Below are 20369 nucleotides of genomic sequence, written 5' to 3' on the forward strand. Positions count from 1 at the left end.
GCACAATGAGTGAAAGGAACCTGAGAGGTGTCTTGGGTCACCTAGGAAGTGTCCTGGGTAAAGGGAGAAAAGGGTCCTAGGAGGTGTCTTAGGTCTGGTAGGAGGTGTCCTATCATATAGTCAAGTGTCCGTGGTGGAACTTGCAAAGCAAAGGTTTGTGTAATAGGTTGTACTAGGAGAGTTGCCTATTATAGTGGAATTTGTTTATAAGTCCCAATAGGGCCAAGGTTTTACTTCGAGTTAGGCACTAGATGGTTTCCTCGTAAAACTTGTTGTGTGCTTTAAGTTCCTTTACGTTTTAATTGTTTGTTTATTTCCGCTTAAGTTCCGCGATTGGAACCTACTAATATTCACCCCCCCCCCCCTCTTGTAGTAGTTCATCTAAACTAACAATTTCACATTTCTTTTTTTGATCTTTAAGAATATGCAATAATCCTCTGTTTTTAGTCTAAGTTCTTATTAACCAAAAAGCTCTCACTGTTAAACGGATGAAGTTGTAATTAAATTTCCATTTTTTTTTAATTGCAAGCGATAGTTGTATATAAATATGAACATTAGATACATTAATATAGATCCGCCTTTTATTGTTCACACTAATATAAATGACTCAATTATTTTACTAACAATTTTGTGTCATTAAACATAAGCTATAGATTGGCATTTCATGCTAAACACAGAAAGTTTATAATGGAAGAATATTTACCCTATGTTTTCGAGGAAGGTGAAGCAATTACAAATCGAAACAAGAAGCGACAATTGTTCATGAATGGAGATGAAGGAGATATATGGCAACACTGCATCGATTTCAAACACCCTGCAAGATTCGAGATGTTGGCGATGGAGGTAGCAAAGAAACAGATGATCCTCGAGGACTTACAATGGTTTAAGAGCGCGAAAGACTATTACGCGCAAATTGGAAAGCCATGGAAGCGGGGTTACCTTCTTTATGGTCCCCCAGGAACAGGAAAATCAACACTAGTAGCGGCCATGGCTAATATCCTAGACTACGACATCTACTGATCTTGAATTGACAGCGGTTAGGAATAACAAGCAATTGAGAAGGCTACTAATCGATACGACATGTAAGTCCATCATTCTGATTGAAGATATAGATTGTTCATTGGAGTTATCAGTACAAAGAACAGAGAAAAAAGCAGATAAAGAAAAGAGCCAAAAGACCAACGAAAAAGACCCTTTGAAGAATAAACCTGCAGGAGAAAAGGAAGCGAAAGACAAAAAGAAGAGAGGAAGTGATGTAACTTTTTCCGGTTTATTGAACTTTATTGATGGAATTTGGTCAGCTTGTGGAGAAGAGAGGATCATCGTGTTTACGACTAATCATGTGGACAAACTCGATCCTGCTCTAATTCGACCTGGTAGAATGGACTTGCATATCGAGTTGTCTTACTGTCGATATGAAGCATTTAAGTATTGGCCAAGAATTATTTACAGCTTGAATCACATCCTTTGTTCGAAACCATTGGAAGGTTGCTGGAGGAAATAGATGTTACACCAGCTGATGTAGCCGAAAACATTATGGCTAGATCACTTAGGACTAGGGGTGTTCAGATCCGGGTACCTGGGTTTTCGGGTACCCGAAAAAGCGGGTACCCGGATCTTTGGGTAGTATAAAGCTCGGCCCATGTCCCGACCCGGGAAAACCGGGTACTCGGACATAGGGTACCCGAATTTCCCGGGTCGGGACAGAGGGTACCCGGTTATTTTTTTATTTTTTTTCTTTTTTTTTGGGTAAATCAAGCATAAATAAAATACTCATAAAGCAATTCAGTAGCTCCAATGCATACAAAACAATCCAAATTTCTAAGTTAAAGTTTTGTATAATTCAAATCCCATAGCAAGGTCACAAAAAAGACCTCAATAATTCATTTTACGAATTAAAACATAAAATCAGAAATCAATTATGAAAGTAAAATAAACTCCACTAGATGAAATAGCTACTTTCATTCCTCATTAAGCCACCACAAAATCAACCTCCAACTCAATCGAACACACTTCGATCCGTGAGAAGAAATTGCAATTAATGAATGGTGAGGTGCCGATTGTTGCGTTGTTGTCGTCGCTTGTTACTTGCATGCATTGGAGTAAAGATGTAGAGAAATTCATAGATCTAACTATGAGAAGAGAGTGGAGTGGTGGTATGGTGGATGGGTGAACTGAAATTCAGAAGAAGAAGGAGTATTGAAATTTAAGAAGAAGAAGAATTGAAATTCAGAAGAAGAAGGAGAATTGACATATAGTACTTGAAATAACAAAAGGGAGAGAGAAAGAGATGAGGATTTGACAATTGAGGATGAATGTCTTGTCGGCTACCATAGAGGAGAAAGAATATGGCGGGTGGGTGGTTGGTAATAAACCCTTAACTGTAACACCCCCAAATCTCCCCCTACGTAAATACTATATTTATACGTATAGAAATACCGTAGAGATAGACTTGGGTGTATTACCGCCACGTGAAAACGTAAGGCTTAATTAATTACTCAAATTGCAGCGGAAAAATAACTAACTTTTATTAATAATATGAATAACCATAATAACTGTTTCAAAATAAACCAATAAAAACTTGTCCATACATAAATAAAATTAATTCCTAACTATGTGATCCCAATCCCGACTCTAGTATGCGCACGAACAACTTCACACTTGAAATCAAGACTGCTTACCAAAATGGTAAACAGAGCGAACCAAAACAAAAAGGAAAACAGATTAGCAAAAACGCTAAGTACGTATAAGTGCAAGGCATGTAAATACTTTTATTAGGCAAACATGCTTTCAAAATAACCATTTAAATTTAAACCTGACACGAGTCATTTTCCAAATTTAAACTTTCCAAAAATAATTAAACCTTCTAAGGGTAGTAATATCCATCAATAAAAGCTTTCCAAACCAATTGATTTCCAATTTATAAACTTCTCAATTTTTGATATATTTCTAAACCAATTTTCCTCACCTAAGTGTGCACACCCCCCAAGCAAGCTATACTATACTCGAGGAAAGACCAGATCATACAAAGCTCATGGTCTTACTTAACCAGTCCCGGGTAGAGGGACAATTAAAATATCAAATACTCAGGCTCATAATGAGCTACAAATTAATTAAACCAAGTGATTTATAAATTAAACATCTTTTATTAAATCAAGCAACACCTTTTCAAGATCAAACCTTTAATCGTAAAATTATATATTTTAACTCATCTTGAAAATCGTTAACTTAAATATTCATACATTTATTCAAACAATCATTAAAACAAACATTATACCAAAACACGCATTCAAAAAAAATTATGTAAAGGACCTAGCCACCTATACGTACCTTGATCACGAGAACAAAAAGGTACGACTACTAAACTTGACCATGATCGAGAGACTCCTCCTACACAAATAAAATAACCTTAATTAATATAAGGTTAACAAAATAACACAAAACCAAAAACACCATTCTATTGTGCATGAACTACCTAAATATTAACCTTTATCAAAATAGTGCTATTAGTATAGTTGGGTGGTCGTTGGTGGCGGAAGAGGTAGTTGTTCGGTGGCAACAACTTGGTTATGGGTTGCAGAGTTTATTTAAGCTAGATAAAGTAAGAAGAAGGGGTGATGAGATAGAGAGTAGAGAAGAGAATTTCTGATTTGGTGTGAATAAGTGGGAAGAATTAAGGGTCTATTTATAGTGTTTAAGGGGTAGTAAGATAGAGTTAAAGGAGGATTGATATTAACGTGGGAACATGATAAATGTAAGTTTGTTAAATGAATATGAGTGAAATTTAGTCTAGGTTAATTCATGTAAAAAAAATCCAATGGAAAAGATTAGAGATGGAATTAAGATAGATGCTAATTTGGTTAAGGAAGGTAGAAGGTAAAGTAAGATAAATTAAAAGATTAAATGCTTAAAGTTAAATAGGATAAAGCTAAGCCATGATAAAAATAACTACGCCTCAACAACTCACGACCATTTTGTGTTTTTTTTTTTTAATAACTCGAATTAATACTCCAAGTTATCTTAAATTGGTTGAAATTTAGTAAGTTCATGCACAACCTTAAGACTCGACTCAAAAGACTCATATAAAGATATAAAAAGAAAAGTGCGAAACTCTATTGCATTTTACCCCCCTTAAAAGAGATTTACGTCCCCGTAACTTAACCACTCACCATGAAAAGGTTAGGGTAGTTTTTACGCATTTCTGCCTTAGCCTCCCAAGTTGCTTTCTCAACCTTATGGTTCGACCATGGAACCTTGACAATCTTCACATCCTTGTTTCTGGTGCTTCTAACTTTACTATCTAAAATTCTCACCGGTCTTTCTTCATAGGTCAAACTCTTATCTAGCTCAATTGTCTCTGGCTCTAGCACATGTGCAACATCAGGAATGTACTTGCGAATCTGACTTACATGAAAATCATTGTGCACCCTTTCCAACTCACGGCCATAGCTAGAGTTGCGGTTTGGGCTAACATAGGGGCTAGGGTTACGGTTTGTACTGTGTTTTGGACTAGATACTCGACCCCTTGGGACAAGGGGTTCAGGAGTAAGAAGTGGGGATTCAAAGTCATTTGGGTGAGGGATTTCTAAGTCGTCGGATAATGTATAGTCAAGATGCAAACGTGGAGGTGGTAAGGGTGGCATATCATAGTTTAGATTATTTAACTTTTGGACTTCTTGAGGTGTAAGCCCAAGAGGAATTTCAGCAACTATTGGTCTTGGGATTCGGCTCCAGTCAACTTCGGCGAAATGTAGGTCTGCTTTAAAATTGGTTAAGGTTCCTAGCCATTTTCCTTCATGCATATAGGCTTCAATATTCCACAACCCATTAGGTTTAATTACATTTCTATACTTTCGGATTAATGTATTATATTTAGGCGTGTTGGGTAAGTGAACTAAGGCCAGTAGGATGATCCATGGTTCCTCGATCATAAATTTCATATTCCTATGTATTTTTATATCAGTAGCATGCCAAACAATGTCTGTTATAAAGTCACGCACGGATATAGCATCCGATTTTACTAGCCTTTGATCAAAGAAATGTCTTCTAACAGTTTCCATCATCTGTGATAACACAAACTATTTAAATAAGCAATTCAAATTTCCTCAAGGATAAATACCAATGGAACCAAATTAAAATTCCATAACGACCCTAATTATACTTAGACTAATGCACATTAGGTGTTTACAAAATCAAATAGTTTCAATTCATTTTGTTTTCGAAAATAATAATGTACTCGATTCTTGATACCCAACGAGTTGGAAAGGGTGCACAATGTTTTTCATGTAAGTCAGATTCGCAAGTACATTCCTGATGTTGCACATGTGCTAGAACCAGAGACAATTGAGCTAGATGAGAGTTTAACCTATGAAGAAAGACCGGTGAGAATTTTAGATAGTAAAGTTAGAAGCACCAGAAACAAGGATGTGAAGATTGTCAAGGTTCTATAGTCGAACCATAAGGTTGAGGAAGCAACTTGGGAGGCTGAGGCAGAAATGCGTAAAAAGTACCCTAACCTTTTCATGGTGAGTGGTTAAGTTACGGGGACGTAACTCTCTTTTAAGGGGGGTAGAATGCAATAGAGTTTCGCACTTTTCTTTTTATATCTTTTTATGAGTCTTTTGAGTCGAGTCTTTAGGTTGTGCATGAACTTACTAAATTTTAACCAATTTAAGATAATTTGGAGTATTAATTCGAGTTATTGAATAATTTTAAGTTTTGGGATGAAACTTCTTTTAAGGGGGGGTAGACTGTAATACCCCTAAATTTTTCGAATGATTTTCTTAACTATTTTAGTAATTTCTCTAATTATTTGGAATAATTAAATAAATTATGATCTTGGTCGGTCCATAATTTGTTAGTTAACGTTGTACGCTATTTATTTTTTATTTTTTTAAAAATAAAATAATTATTTTTCCAGATTTTACCTTAACAATACTTAACAACCTTATATTAATTATTATCTCGTGAATTATAACTAATCTTAGTTTTGATATTATCTATATTTTATATAATAACTTGATTTAATCATCAAATTCAATTATTATTTATGATTTTCGTTTTTTTTTATTAAAAAAAACCACAAAATGGCCGTGAGTTGTTAAGGCCTAGTTATTTTTATCATGGCTTAGCTTTATCCTATTTAACTTTAAGCATTTAATCTTTTAATTTATCTTACTTTACCTTCTACCTTCCTTAACCAAATTAGCATCTATCTTAATTCCATCTCTAATCTTTTTCATTGGATTTTTTTTTACATGAATTAACCTAGACTAAATTTCACTCACATTCATTTAACAAACTTACATTTATCATGTTCCCATGTTAATCTCAATCCTCCTTTAACTCTATCTTACTACCCCTTAAACACTATAAATAGACCCTTAATTCTTCCCACTTATTCACACCAAATCAGAAATTCTCTTCTCTACTCTCTATCTCATCACCCCTTCTTCTTACTCTAACTTAAATAAACTCTGCAACCCATAACCAAGTTGTTGCCACCAAACAACTACCTCTTCCGCCACCAACGACCACCCAACTATACTAATAGCACTATTTTGATAAAGGTTAATATTTAGGTAGTTCATGCACAATAGAATGGCGTTTTTGGTTTTGTGCTATTTTGTTAACCTTATATTAATTAAGGTTATTTTATTTGTGTAGGAGGAGTCTCTCGATCGTGGTCAAGTTTAGTAGTCGTACCTTTTTGTTCTCGTGATCAAGGTACGTATAGGTAGCTAGGTCCTTTACATAATTATTTTTTAATGGGTGTTTTGGTATAATGTTTGTTTTAATGATTGTTTAAATAATTGTATTCAACCAATTGTTAAAACAAACATCATACAAAACACGCATTAAAAAATTGTATCAAGGACCTAGCCACCTATACGTACCTTGATCACGAGAACAAAAAGGTACGACTACTAAACTTGACCACGATCGAGAGACTCCTCCTACACAAATAAAATAACCTTAATTAATATAAGGTTAACAAAATAACACAAAACCAAAAACGCCATTCTATTGTGCATGAACTACCTAAATATCAACCTTTATCAAAATAATGCTATTAGTATAGTTGGGTGGTCGTTGGAGGCGGAAGAGGCAGTTGTTCGGTGGCAACAACTTGGTTATGGGTTAAAGAGTTTATTTAAGCTAGATAGAGTAAGAAGAAGGGGTGATGAGATAGAGAGTATAGAAGAGAATTTCTTATTTGGTGTGAATAAGTGGGAAGAATTAAGGGTCTATTTATAATGTTTAAGGGGTAGTAAGATAGAGTTAAAGGAGGATTGAGATTAACATGGGAACATGATAAATGTAAGTTTGTTAAATGAATATGAGTGAAATTTAGTCTAGGTTAATTCATGTAAAAAAATCCAATGCAAAAGATTAGAGATGGAATTAAGATAGATGCTAATTTGGTTAAGGAAGGTAGAAGGTAAAGTAAGATAAATTAAAAGATTAAATGCTTAAAGTTAAATAGGATGAAGCTAAGCCATGATAAAAACAACTAGGCCTCAACAAACTCACGGCCATTTTTTTTTTGTGTGTGTGTGTGTTTTTTTTTTTTTTTTTAATAAAAAAAAAACGAAAATCATAAATAATAAATATAATAATTGAATTTGATGATTCAGTCAAGTTATTATATAAAATATAGATAATATCAAAACTAAGATTAGTTATAATTCATGAGAAAACAATTAAGATAAAGTTGTTAATGTAAAATCCGGAAAAATAATTAATTTTTTTATTTATTTATTTTTTCAAACAAAATATTGACTCACGGGTCAACGGGTACCCACCACCCTCACAGGTCAGCCCATGACCCGACCCGAAAACATGCTATTTTATCGGGTCGGGTACTCGACCCGCGAATTTCAAGAAAAATATAAAAAATACCCGGATAAATCAGTCGGGTCATCGGGTCAACAGGTCAGGTCAATCGGGTCGGGTACTTAGTTGTTTACCTTGAGAAGAAAAAGCAAGAAAACAAGTTGAAATCCGAACAAGAGCTTGTGTTGGATGGTGTTGAGGAGTCATCATCTGAGGAATCAACATCAAGTGATGATGATTAAATCAATCGATTTTGGCTTATTTAAGTTACTTTTAACTAGTAGTTAACAACAAAGTCATGTAATCAATGTCAATTAGTAAATCTTTTATTATTGTATTAACAGTATTGTTTTCTCCAAATTCTTCAGGTTCATATAAAATCTAGGCTTCATTAATCCTACTTTTTACGAGTACTTTTTAATATCGTGCTGAAAGGTCTCTAAATTGTTCAGGTTCATGTAAAATCTAGTTTGAATCGCAAATAGAAATCAGAAAATTGGCTTGAATTCTTCTCTTCCCACAAGAGAATTAAAATAGAGCACAGTACACTTATTTCAACAAGAATCATCTGGGGAAAAAATCTTTACTTCCGTTCTCTATTGGGAGTACTCTGTAAGTCCAAGTCCATAGTACTTCCTCCGCTAACTATTGTTTGCAACAAAGTAAATGTTTGCGAACTAAAGCTTTTTTTTAGCTCTTAGAAACGGAGTACTCTGTAATAAATTGAGTGCGATCAGAATTGGTTAATTGGTATCAGTCACGGTAAATTCAGAAACACGGACCAATTAGTATTCATCATTTCTCACTAATCCCATACTAAAAATTTTGAATCAATCAGTAAAAAAAAACTAGACGTTTTCAAATTGATTAATGGAAGAAGGATCAGAAAATTGGCTTGAATTCTCAATAAAGAGAATAAAAATAGCTCAGTAATTTCAACTTCGATCATCTGGGGAAATAATCATCACTTCCAACTCCAATTTTTCAATTTACAATTAAAACCTAATCTAATTAACAATTAGCTCGGGTTCGGATAGAATCAGGTTTCGAGTAACAAAAAGAGACGGATCAGAAATCTGGCTTGAATTCTCAATAAAGAGAATTAAAATAGCTCAGTTATTTCAACGTCGATCATCTGGGGAAATAATCATCACTTCCAATCTCCTTGTAAATGAATTAATTTGAGTAAATTATAATTAATTATAGGAACGTCTGAATGCATAAACCATTATTATCAATGGAAAATGCCAGAATCTTTCATTCCCAAATTATTATTGGCAACGTACAGCGCTAAAAGCGCTATTGTAACTAAGCGCATCAGAGACTCTAATTTATTGCCGCATTTTTGTTTTATTTTCAATTCTTAATTAAAAAAGAATTAAGAAAATATATTTGATTAAAAGGCTTCAGCGTAATTAGTGATGTCATCAAATTAAGCTTTAAGCTTTCAGAGTTTGATGGTATTACATAAACATCACAGCCAATTATTTTAAAATAAATAAAAACAAAAATACATTTGATTTTTTGATTGGCCTCAGAAAATTTGTTAAAAATATCATCAATTTCAGATGGTACGGACAATTTGATAAATCCTTGGCCAAAAACTGGAAAAAATAAAATGAAATTTGAAAAATTTAATGAAGGAATTTAATTTACTCAGAATTAAGGATTTTTATCTCATAGGTTGCAAGCAACCTCCGAAGTCTGACATGTGAATAATTCCATAAATCATCATCGCAAAAAAGAAATTCAATTAATGAAATTACTAATTAAAAAAATTAATTTAATGTACAGCAACTCTCATAAAAGATTTATGAATGACAACATAAATGATTCAGAATAGCGTATATTGCCTAAAAGGCTGAAAAATCATTGAGCCGCAATAAAATTAAGAAAATTTATTTTTAAAAAAAAACAAATTGAGATCAGAGTTGGTTAATTGGTATCGGTCACGGTAAATTCAGAAACACGGACCAAAAGTTATTCATCATTTCTCATACATCTAAAAAAAACTTTGAAAAAATTAGGAATTTTAAAGATGAAAATGCAATTTATTTTGAGAAAAGAGCAATCATCAGAGACTTAAATACAAAAATCATGAAGATTGAAAATCAATGTCATATTGTTGCAGTATTTTTCTCATCAGATGATTGCAAAGAACTTGGAGATTCAACAACTATTAACAAGAATGAAGGAGAAATTGAGAGAAGAATTGTTTACCAGGAGACGGTGAAATGGGCGGCGATAGCAGCGATTGATGATGGAGAATGAGGGTTTGAGGAGTGTAGTTATATGAGTTTGGGGTGAGTGTAGAGCTGCTAAACCCTAGATCGAACGGCCGTTATGTGTGAAAATGGGGTTTAACGGCTATTAATTTTGGGGAAAGTTGGTGAATGAGTGGTGAGATGTGTGGGTTGGGTAAGGCCCATTTTGTTATGGTCCGGTTTTAATCATGGGTTAGCTTAGGCCTAGATTAACTTTGTCTTCCAAAAAAAATTAAAAAAAATTAACTTTGCAATGTTTTTATTTGATGAGGAAAATTCAATAGAGCTTGATAGAATTAGAGAAATTTTGACAAATGATTGTAATTGATTACACTAGAGTATGCACGGGATATATATCAGATAGTAAGATATTCAAATAAATACAATGTAGAGTTTTTTTTTTAAAAAAAGGAAAATAGTGGAACTTATGCTACGAGTAGCATGTTTTCTGTGCATTGCAACACCGTATGGTCACTGGTAGAAAAATGGAGTAACATGTATTATATTGAAACGGTAAACCCCTTATTATACTTTTTGTGTAACCCTGAAATAAGGACATGTTCACATTTACTAAATTGAGCTGAGCTGAACTAAACTGATTATAGTTGAACTGAACTGAAATGAACTGAGCTGAAATGAATATTTTATGAGAGAGGAAAATTAAGAGATGAACTGAACTGAAATTAAGTAAATGTGAACAGTCCCTAACAAAGTAACCCCTAAAACACTGAAGCATAACTCCTATATTATTGATTAAGTAAGCTCTATATCCGTAACAGAGTAACCCTTATAACACTAACCGAGTAATTTCATAAAGTGTCCAGCTATAAGTTAGTGAACTTATGGGGGGCTATATTATTTTCAAAAATAAATAAATAAATAAATAAAATGCCTATACTTTTAAGATTGAAGTTTTCAAGAGTTGGGATGATACAAAATTAAAAAAATGGAACGTGCAATTATAATATAAATTCCTTCCAATATTATGTTATAAAAAATTAGTGTGTATATTTGTAATATTAAGTAAAGAGGTAGTTCCCTCAAAAATTAAAAAGTAAAGTGGGTAGTTTATATATTAACTTTTTTATTATAAGATGAAAAAACATAATAAATATGCTTGTAGTTGAATGTTGTTATAAAATGTGCAATTATATATGGAGATATATATTGTATTGTAAAATAGTAAAAGTGAAAGGGATTTATTTATTTATTTTATCTAAAATTTAGAAAAGTGGAAGTTATTGACGACAAAAAAAAAAAAAAAAAAAAAAGATTGCACCAAATTGTAGGGTGGGATTTTGGAGTGACGTGGTGAAAAGTTAGGAAAACATCCTTTAAATCTATATCTATAACCCTTATAAACATGCAAAAGAAATTACTGTAGCTGGTGAATAGTACCTTATGGTGCTATTAGACCATTCTCAGCAGTGAGGAAAAAAAAAAACCTCTCAATCTCTCTCTACCCACTTTCTCACTCCTCCCATACAATTTCTCTCATCAAATGTTTTTTTCACCACAGCAATGAGGAGAAAAAAAACCTCTCATCACTTTCTCCTCCACTATTTTTTAATTTATTTTTTAATTACGTTTAAAAATAATTCAATAAAAATTTATAATTACGTTTAAAAATATTAATAATACTAACTAGAATTTTTTTTTATAAGAAATAATTATAATAATAATAATAACAAGAAGAAATTGGGAAAATATGTTAATTTCTCTAATTTATGGGTTTTTTTGAAAGTATATCAAAATGCATGTCTATTTATAGAGAAAAAAATTTTATGGTCGTTGGTGAATTTTTTTTTTTTTTTAAAAAATAATTACAACGATTATATTTCAAATACAAAATATAACCGTTGTAAAAAAACAACAAAAGCAGTGGGGGCCACATGTTACTGTTCATCACCAAAAGCCCTCAACTCTTGAGGGTTTTTATTTTCACTCATCAGTGAGTGTTTTTTCACTCATTGATGTAGTGTTCGGATTTTTTTTTTACACCCTTATTTTTACTCGTGAGGGCTTTTCTCCTCACTGCTGGGAGTGCTCTTCAGCCTTGCCTCCAACATTAATGCATTGCCCATTTTGCCCCTAATTCCTATTGTTTGTTGCATGCTGCTCTCCAACCGACTTACTCTCTCACCCTTACTTGGCCTTTACTCTGCTGCTGTTCCCATTTTCCCCCTCTGTATTTTCATCTTAGAAGGAAAAAGGGGAAGGAGAAAGAAACCTAGAGAGAGAAACCTCTGTATTATCATCCCTTTCGACGATTTTTCGAGTCTGAGGTTGTGGAAGATTTTCCGATCGTCACATTCATCAAGTTTGATCTCGTTTCTCTTTCTCGATTTCGTTTCAAATTTTTAGGCTTTACTTGTTTGATTGTCGTGGATTTTTTGCATATATGTTCTATGTTTTCGAATTTTTTGGGTTGAATCTTTGTGGGTGAATTTGTGCGAAATTGTTTCGTATTTAATGGGGTTTATTTGATCGATTTGTTTTCGATTTATTGGGTTTATTTGTTCGATTGTTTTTCGATTTTTTAAGGGTTTATTTGTTCTATTTATTTTCGTTTTTTGGGTTGAATTTTAGTGCCTTCTTTGATTGTGTGGTGGTTTTTTTGGGTTGAATTTGAGTGATTTATCGTTTGTTTTAGGTTGAATTTTTTTTTTAATATTATTGTTAGTAGTATTATTGTCTGATTTGTAACAGAATTGTTGATCTCCAGGTACAATTCTATCTCTCCTTTCTCTTTCTTGTTCAAATTGGTTCAATTTTCATCTAATCTTTAATATGAATGTTGACTGTTTTTTTTTTTTTTGGTTATTTCTCCTCTTTTTTCCTTTCTTTTCTATGTTTTTTTTGGTAATTCTTCTTAATTATAATCTATGTTTCTTTTCTATTTACCATCATGCATGCAAATATTTGATATGTATGTGTTTGGGTGTTTCAATTTATGCAGAATGGTGTTAGGGAAACTGGAGTCTCATTAGCTTTCACTGTTAGAGCACTGGATGCTGGACCTATCATTGCATCTCAAAAAGTTGGCGTGGATGAGGATATTAAGGTACTTATACTTATCATGAAATTCAATTATTGATTTGGAGTTGTATGTAGAATCTGAGTCTATATATAGATTATTAAGAAGGTGAAATTACTTAGGAATGGAGTATATTAATTTTTTATTTGCATCAAGAATTATATTGTAGCTCTGAAGTCTTATAAGACACAATGGTTTGTTGTAGATACCACAATGTTTTTCTGTTTGCTCTTACTTCAGTAATTATCTATGTGATGGTTAGGTATAGATACGTTCTATGGAACATGGTGTATCTAATTTTCAATATATGAGCACAATCGTCTAATATACTTTCACCAATTTGCATGCAGGCACCAGATTTACTGGATTTTCTCTTTGATCTTGGTGTGTCAGCTGTCAACTTCTTTATATATCAAATACTTGCTGCAAAATTTCTAAATTCTTGCTTAAATAGTCAATATGTTAGCCTTGACGTGAGCTGTTATTGATCTCAGCTGCCTCTGCTTTGCAACTTCTATATATTGTACATGTTATTATGCATAATGTGAAGTTTTATTGTGAAATAGGTGCTTCATTTCTGCACAAGTAACTTATATGGAAGTATGGAATTATAACCTGTATTCGAATTAATGGTGACTGGGATATTGTTGTTCCCAAATCCTCTTTCAAATTTAACTTTTCATCATCTAGCATACGATATAATTACATTGCTAAACCAATATTAATTTGATGCTTTTGACAGAGTGGATGGTATCTTAAATTATTGTACTCATGTAAATTTTATATGCTGCCTCTATCCTTTTCATACAAGACTGAGTAAACAAATCTTCCTCAACCCAATAGCAAGTACATTTCTGATGATGTTGTGTTATGCTTCATAGGCTCAAAACTTTTGTTGCACGAGCTTCCTTCAATAATTGATGGTACAACAACAACTAAAGCACAACCTGAAGATGATTCTAAAGCTACCTTAGCTCCAAAGGTATCTATACGGTTACTTTATGTTATGCCATGTTGGGATCTTTTCTCCATGCAAGCTAAGTTAAGAGGTGATAACTTTGTGCAGATTACTCTCGAAGAATCATGGCTATCGTTTGATCAAGACACTACTGTCCTGCATAATAAGGTAGTACTAATTTGTGCTTTTTTGTATGATTTGAGTCAATCATGACGTCATTTTTAGGTACGGGCATTTGCAGGTTGGCCTGGAACTCGAGCTAGACATGCAAAAGAAAATGGAGTCTTGAAAGCAGTCACTCTGTTAGTTGCGTAACTTTTATCTTCCCGACCCGATTTCATAATAGTGTAGCATGGTATCGATACTGCACGTTTATGTATGTTAAAGACTTCGTAGTTTTATTTGCAGTCTTTTACTTATGTAGTAAGTCCAAGCTCTAAAGTTATGAAAAAAAAGAGTATATGTTGAATATTAATGCGAATTTGGAGTACTATAAAGTAAGTATCTTCTTTTCTTTCTTTTGCAGTTTTATCATCAGTTTCAGGGCTTCAAGTTGCGAAAACGAAACTACATGAGGGTTAGTCGCTGTACTGACCTCTATTCTTTGTAAATGCTGAAATTTTTAGTTATGCAGCTCATGTTGGAGCATCCAAAAAAAACTATGCTTGATCTTTTTGTCTTATTTACAATTTTGTGGAGTATATTTCTCCCTAATCTCTTAACAGCTAGCATTAAGTTTGTAGATACGTGAATGTTGATGTCAATGCATCATTCTCCCAGAAGTAGGAATTTTTCCGCATTCTCTCTTAGAGAAGTTGGTTAATTTCTCGAACTTCGATGGAATTTTTGGTTGTTCTTCTTGGAAGTATACAGATACTATTTCATATACTTCCTCTGTTTTCTTTTATGTGCAACACAACCTTTGGACATGCTTTTTTAGGAGTTAATTATAGTAGGTAAACGAGCAAATTTATCAAAATTATTCCAACACCCAGAATAGAGAAGAGTTAACTACTACATTTATAGATTATTTTGCTTGATTTGTCCGTTATATCACCTAATTTTTCCCTCAAAGTGCGTGCCATGAAGGTGTGTTGCTAATAAAAGAAAATGGAGGAAGTATATGCTTGATCAATCTTAGAGACATTGAATTTTTTCCTTTGTGACAAGGTTATTGATATTTAGGAGTGATAACATTAGCCAAAAGAGATGTAGATTTTGGGGAGATTTTTGAGCTTTACATGTGTAAAATTTTTCCTTGCATTTCTCTAAAATAAACAAGGGTCTGAAAACCATTAATACTACTCCAAGGGGTAATAGCTTCCTATAGGACTATAGCTACACAATTAAATGGCCTTTCGTGGACAGAAGTACTATTGCCATATTTTGTTGGTGCTTTTTATGTACTTCAAATTTTGTTACGTTCTGTATTTTTGTTAGTTTGTAATTTTTTTTTCTTTTCCATGTATGAATTTAGGCTAATTTTCCTTCAATAAGAACCTGGAAACAAGTGGAAAATGGAGAAAAGAAAGGGACCCTAATGCAATTTGCTGTTTGTGTTTGATCTTTTGGGGTCCATTTTTTATGACAGCTATGCTATGGGTTGTTGCAGGTACAGAAGCTATGTTTGCAGATATTGGTCACTTTACAGCCTTCTCCGTTAAGGTATGTTATTGTAGGTCATGTAGTCTAGAAGTTGCATCTATAAGACTGTCCTTTTCGGTTTAAGCCTAGGTTTCAAGACCCAACATAATCGCCGAATCTAGATACCTAGGAACCAAAGCACGGTTGACACTTGACAGAAGAAGCGAATAAAATGGATGGAATTCTGTTAGCAAGGTGCTATAGAGCCAGTAAGAATTTAGTCAAAGCTCGTCTCTTGACTCAACTGAAATTAGCTGATCAAGCAGAGTTTGAAATGTGAAATGGTAGCATGCATTGTGCTGGTTCAAATGTCTTTATCAAATGAAAATTAAAAAGTGATTTGTGAGTAATGATGCGAAGTATATATTAAAGGTCAGATATATGATTACCACAGGTGTAATATTTCTAAGTTGTATGTTTGAATTGATTATAGGTCAGATGTATGAATATCATCGGTAGAAAATCTTTTGAGTTTGAAGTTTCTGAACTAAAAATGAATTTGACTTGATTTGAGTCGAGCAAGCTACCCTAAACTTTAGTTCAGTTTAAATCAGTATATCTCTTATGCAGGAATTGAACCGTGCAGTTTTGAGATGAAATCACATATTAGTATTTCTTGTTGTATTTAGTTGCATGTATTGCCAATAGTTATGACCTGGATACGGTATAAATTTGATGGGTGCAGAGGACAAGTTGTTGAAATATGTACGTGTTAAAGCCATTCTTGTGAATAGTTAAAGTTTTCTAATTTATATTGTGGCTACTAAAAGGTTATGCATATACATATAAAAGGTTGGGGGGACACTCTGCTTGATGAAGCTTAAATACATATACATATAATATTGTAAGGTATTTTCTCTCCTTCAATTTGATGTGGTTGAATAGAAAGATGTAATTACTCATTTCTGGAAATTTAGGCTTTAATTTTTTTTTTCCCCTGGGTTTTTGCTCAAATTCTTTAATTTAGATGTTTGTTTTTTAATAATCGAAAATCATTTCTCGATCTAGCATTTCATTGTTAATCTAATTAGAGTCTTATTGTACTTGGATTTGAAAATAATTATCAAGTTTGTTTGGAATTTTGAACAAAATTAGGGTGTATTCTTATTTCTTCTTGACTTTATACAACCCTCAAACCAAATTCAAGCTTCCCCCAGAAGTATCTTTATAGTTTTGTGATATTTGATGTTGAATATATTGTCATTGGTTAGGTTCTATTCAAGGTTTTGTTTATATTACAAATTATCTTCTGCTCTCAAATTATAAACCTATTCCTGCAGTTTGATATTAATGTGTTGTGGATACCATATCTGTCTCCTTTCTCTTTCCTGTTATAATTGGTTAAATTTTCATCTTTTCTATTTTTAACCTTTTATAGTTTTGTATGAATGTTGACTGTTTTTTTTTTAATACCAACGGTTGAAGAAGTGAGTTTGATGGTGGTCGTTCTTCTACTCAGAGTTTTACTGGTGGTGAGGATCGGATACCGAGGAAAGTGTTAGTGTTAGTCTCCCTTGATTATAGTTCTGTTGGTTGTTTTTTGGGACATATATAGAGTGTTTTTATCTTTGATTTGCATGATTTGGTGTTCTGATTTTGTGACTTTTATGATGTTTGTGTCATATGTTAAATGCTTGATTAAGATATGAGCTATTTTGGGTAGCCTGGTTTTGAGAAATGGGAGCTTTCGAGATGATTATCCACCTTTTGGGGCAAATTGAAGAGCAACTGAGCGATTTGCTTATCCTGAATTGACTATTAAATCGTTGGGTTGTGGGGTATTTCTGGTGCTGATCACATTGGACAAATGTTCTCATGCATCCTTTGTCTTCTTCTCGCTCATACCTTGCCAAAGTTGGGGCTTTCTGAATTATTGTATGCTTTTCCTTTTCCCCCCTTTTTTTGGGTAGGGTGTTTATGCTTTGGTACATGTATTAAAGTACTACCTCCGTTACACATTATTTGCAACGATTTGATATAAAGTAGAGAGGGAAAATGTCTAATCGTTGCAAATAATATGTAACGGAGGTAGTATTTTATTACATCATTTTTATGTTGGTTTGTATGTATTTGGGAGGGATGTCTATGTGTGTAGATTTTTCTATGTCCCAAGTATTAGCTTTTTAACTACGATGCATAATATTATTATTGGTCCAGAGCAAGTGTTAATTGTCTACAAGTTCTTGTTATTTTCTGAATTTTTAGTTATATGCTATTAAGAGTCACAACTTGCATTTAGATACTCTTGTACAGGCGACCTTGAGAGGGTAATTGTGCACCTGATCTGGAAAACCAGTATTAGGCTATCAAATACTGCATAGTTTGTTCACTTGTACTGGTTTTATTTCATATGATTGATTTGTCTCAGAAAGAACTATGTTTGTACTCAGCAGCTTCATTAGAATTTTAACTTTCATTCCAACAATTTTTAGGTATTATATATGCTCAAGCTTTATTATGGCATGCATTGCCATTTCTTCTAGAATTTGTCTATTTGCCAAACCAGTTAGGTAACTAATGAGGATAGAAATAGTTGCCTTAGTGACAATTATTACAACTTATTCTTTTATTAAATGTCGGGCAGCAGAATATAGAGGTAATAATAAAATACATCTTATTGGTAGATGGTGCCCTGATTAGCCGATTATTGAGTAATGACTGAAATGTATGGCATGTTTGTTTTATTTTTTTTTATTACCAAAATGCAATTTTTGGTGAAGTGTATGGTATGCTACATATTTACAGGTCAGGAAACATTGTTGCAGAGATGTCAAGAGCTGGAAAACATCCAAGATACAAGCAATAGATAGTGCTAATCTAGATCAGATTTGTAAGATGTGTTCTATTTAAGCTCCCTTGCCAGATTATCAAGAATATTGAGTCATTAAAGAACTCATAATTGTACCTCAAAATTTTTTGTTGATCTTAAATTAGTGTCACAGTTTCTAAATTTAAATGTTTTGCTAACTACTTGGGGGTGTTAAATATTGAGTAATCTAACCATGGAATACATCTCTATTTTAAATAAATAATGACCATGAGGGTTTTTAAAATTATTGTTTTTTTCTTTAACAAAAATGGATGATTTTTTTTAAAACTTATGAGAAATAATTAGGGGTTTTTAAAGATTTGGATCTAATGTGATGGTGTGTTCTATGTATTTCTCGATTTTAATTCTCTCTCAATTTATGTGTCCGAAAATCATTTTGATTACATGTCGAATAAGTTATTCGATAAAGATTTTGGAAATCATATTCGCCGTCAAGAGTTAACGTTTTAGTCAAAATCGACAAAAAATTAACAAAAAAAAACTTTAATTTGCGTGTAAAAGAATTTGCTCATACCATAAATTGTTCTATACATTAAAAGTTAGAGGGAAGGTAAGGGTGATAAATTCATAAATATTAGTTTAAAATTGGCTTTATAAAGTAGGAAATTTTTCTAAAAATGAGAAAAATATTAATTAGAGAAATCATAAAACTGAATAGAAGTAGGAATCCTAATGAGAGAAATCATAAAGCTGAAAGGAAGCAGAAACAAAGTAAGCAAGAAGCGGGAAGAAGATTTCAACAATTAGATCTCAACAAACTCCTTTCATAAAAAAATGTTGTGATTAATCCTACATGGATTTGTGACAATTATGAGGAACTCAACTAATCAAAAACACCTTTTATAATGAAAATTTCAACGTTATGGTAGAATCGTGCTAGATTAAAATATAAGTAAGTGTTTTTAATTATGTTTATACAACCATAATACTCCGTAATAAATACCTTTAGAAAAAGAGATGGTGGAATTGAAGCATGGGGGAGAGAGAGAGAGAGATAGAGAGAGAGAGAGAGAGAGCGAAGGGGATGAGAATAAGAATGATGCGTTGAGAGAGGGAGGGAAGGAGGGAGAGAGAAGTAGAGAGAGAATGAGGGGGAATGTGTGAAAGGAAGATGCTTTGAGAGTTGGAAGGTCAAGAGAGAGGGAAGAGAGAGCATGAGAGAAAAAAGGTCAGGGAGAGAGGAGCCGAGAGAAGAGAGAGAGAGAGAGAGAACGAAGAGCTGGAAAAGAACTTAAGAGATAGAGAAGGAGAGTGAGAGAAGGAGGGTCAGGAAAGAGAAATAAACGAGGATTAGAAGAGAGACAAATATATCGATAAAAATAGTAAGAGATAAAGAGAAACTGATAAAGAGCGAGTGGGGGGGCTGAAAGAATGAGCGGGATAAAGAGAAGTCGGATGAGATAGAAGGGCCAGGGGGAGAGTAAGGCTAGGGGAGAGGGAGCAAATACAACCTATTAATTTTCACAACCTTTTAGAGGATAGAACAAGGACAAGAAAGATTAGGAAACAAGAGTGAGAGAAAGAGTTTAGGTCAATAAAAGAAGGAATGAGTGAGAGAGGAGCAAGTCGACCAATAACTTTCAAATCCATAGAAAAAGAATAATTAAGACAAGGCAAGGGGAAAAGAAAAGGAAAAAGAGAGAATGACAATATAGGGCAACAAAGAAATGAAATGGTTGGACTTGTTCCTCTATCACTTGCTTCTTACCACCCTTTTCAAATTATCCTCTTTTTCCACTCATTTCCAATTTACTCTACTGTTCGAAACTAATAAGACACTTTGTAGAAAACGAGTGAGTA

At 33.2% G+C, this 20369-nt stretch overlaps 1 protein-coding gene and 1 pseudogene across 1 annotated transcript; both read left to right on the top strand.

Annotated features, from left to right (window-relative positions):
- LOC110734951 overlaps nucleotides 1–10333 on the top strand; it is a 26435-nt pseudogene extending 16102 nt beyond the window's left edge.
- LOC110734952 (methionyl-tRNA formyltransferase-like) lies at nucleotides 8144–18749 on the top strand. Its single transcript, XM_021915071.1, has 11 exons — nucleotides 8144–8204; nucleotides 12386–12420; nucleotides 13060–13164; nucleotides 13488–13521; nucleotides 14019–14119; nucleotides 14204–14263; nucleotides 14321–14401; nucleotides 14622–14672; nucleotides 15708–15760; nucleotides 17165–17236; nucleotides 18485–18749. The coding sequence occupies exons 1-11, from the start codon at nucleotides 8144–8146 to the stop codon at nucleotides 18543–18545; spliced, it is 714 nt and encodes a 237-aa protein (XP_021770763.1). The 3' UTR covers nucleotides 18546–18749.
- The last annotated feature ends 1620 nt before the right edge of the window (nucleotides 18750–20369 follow it).

Source organism: Chenopodium quinoa, unplaced genomic scaffold (assembly GCF_001683475.1).
Source record: "Chenopodium quinoa cultivar QQ74 unplaced genomic scaffold, ASM168347v1, whole genome shotgun sequence".
Classification (NCBI taxonomy): Eukaryota; Viridiplantae; Streptophyta; class Magnoliopsida; order Caryophyllales; family Amaranthaceae; genus Chenopodium; species Chenopodium quinoa.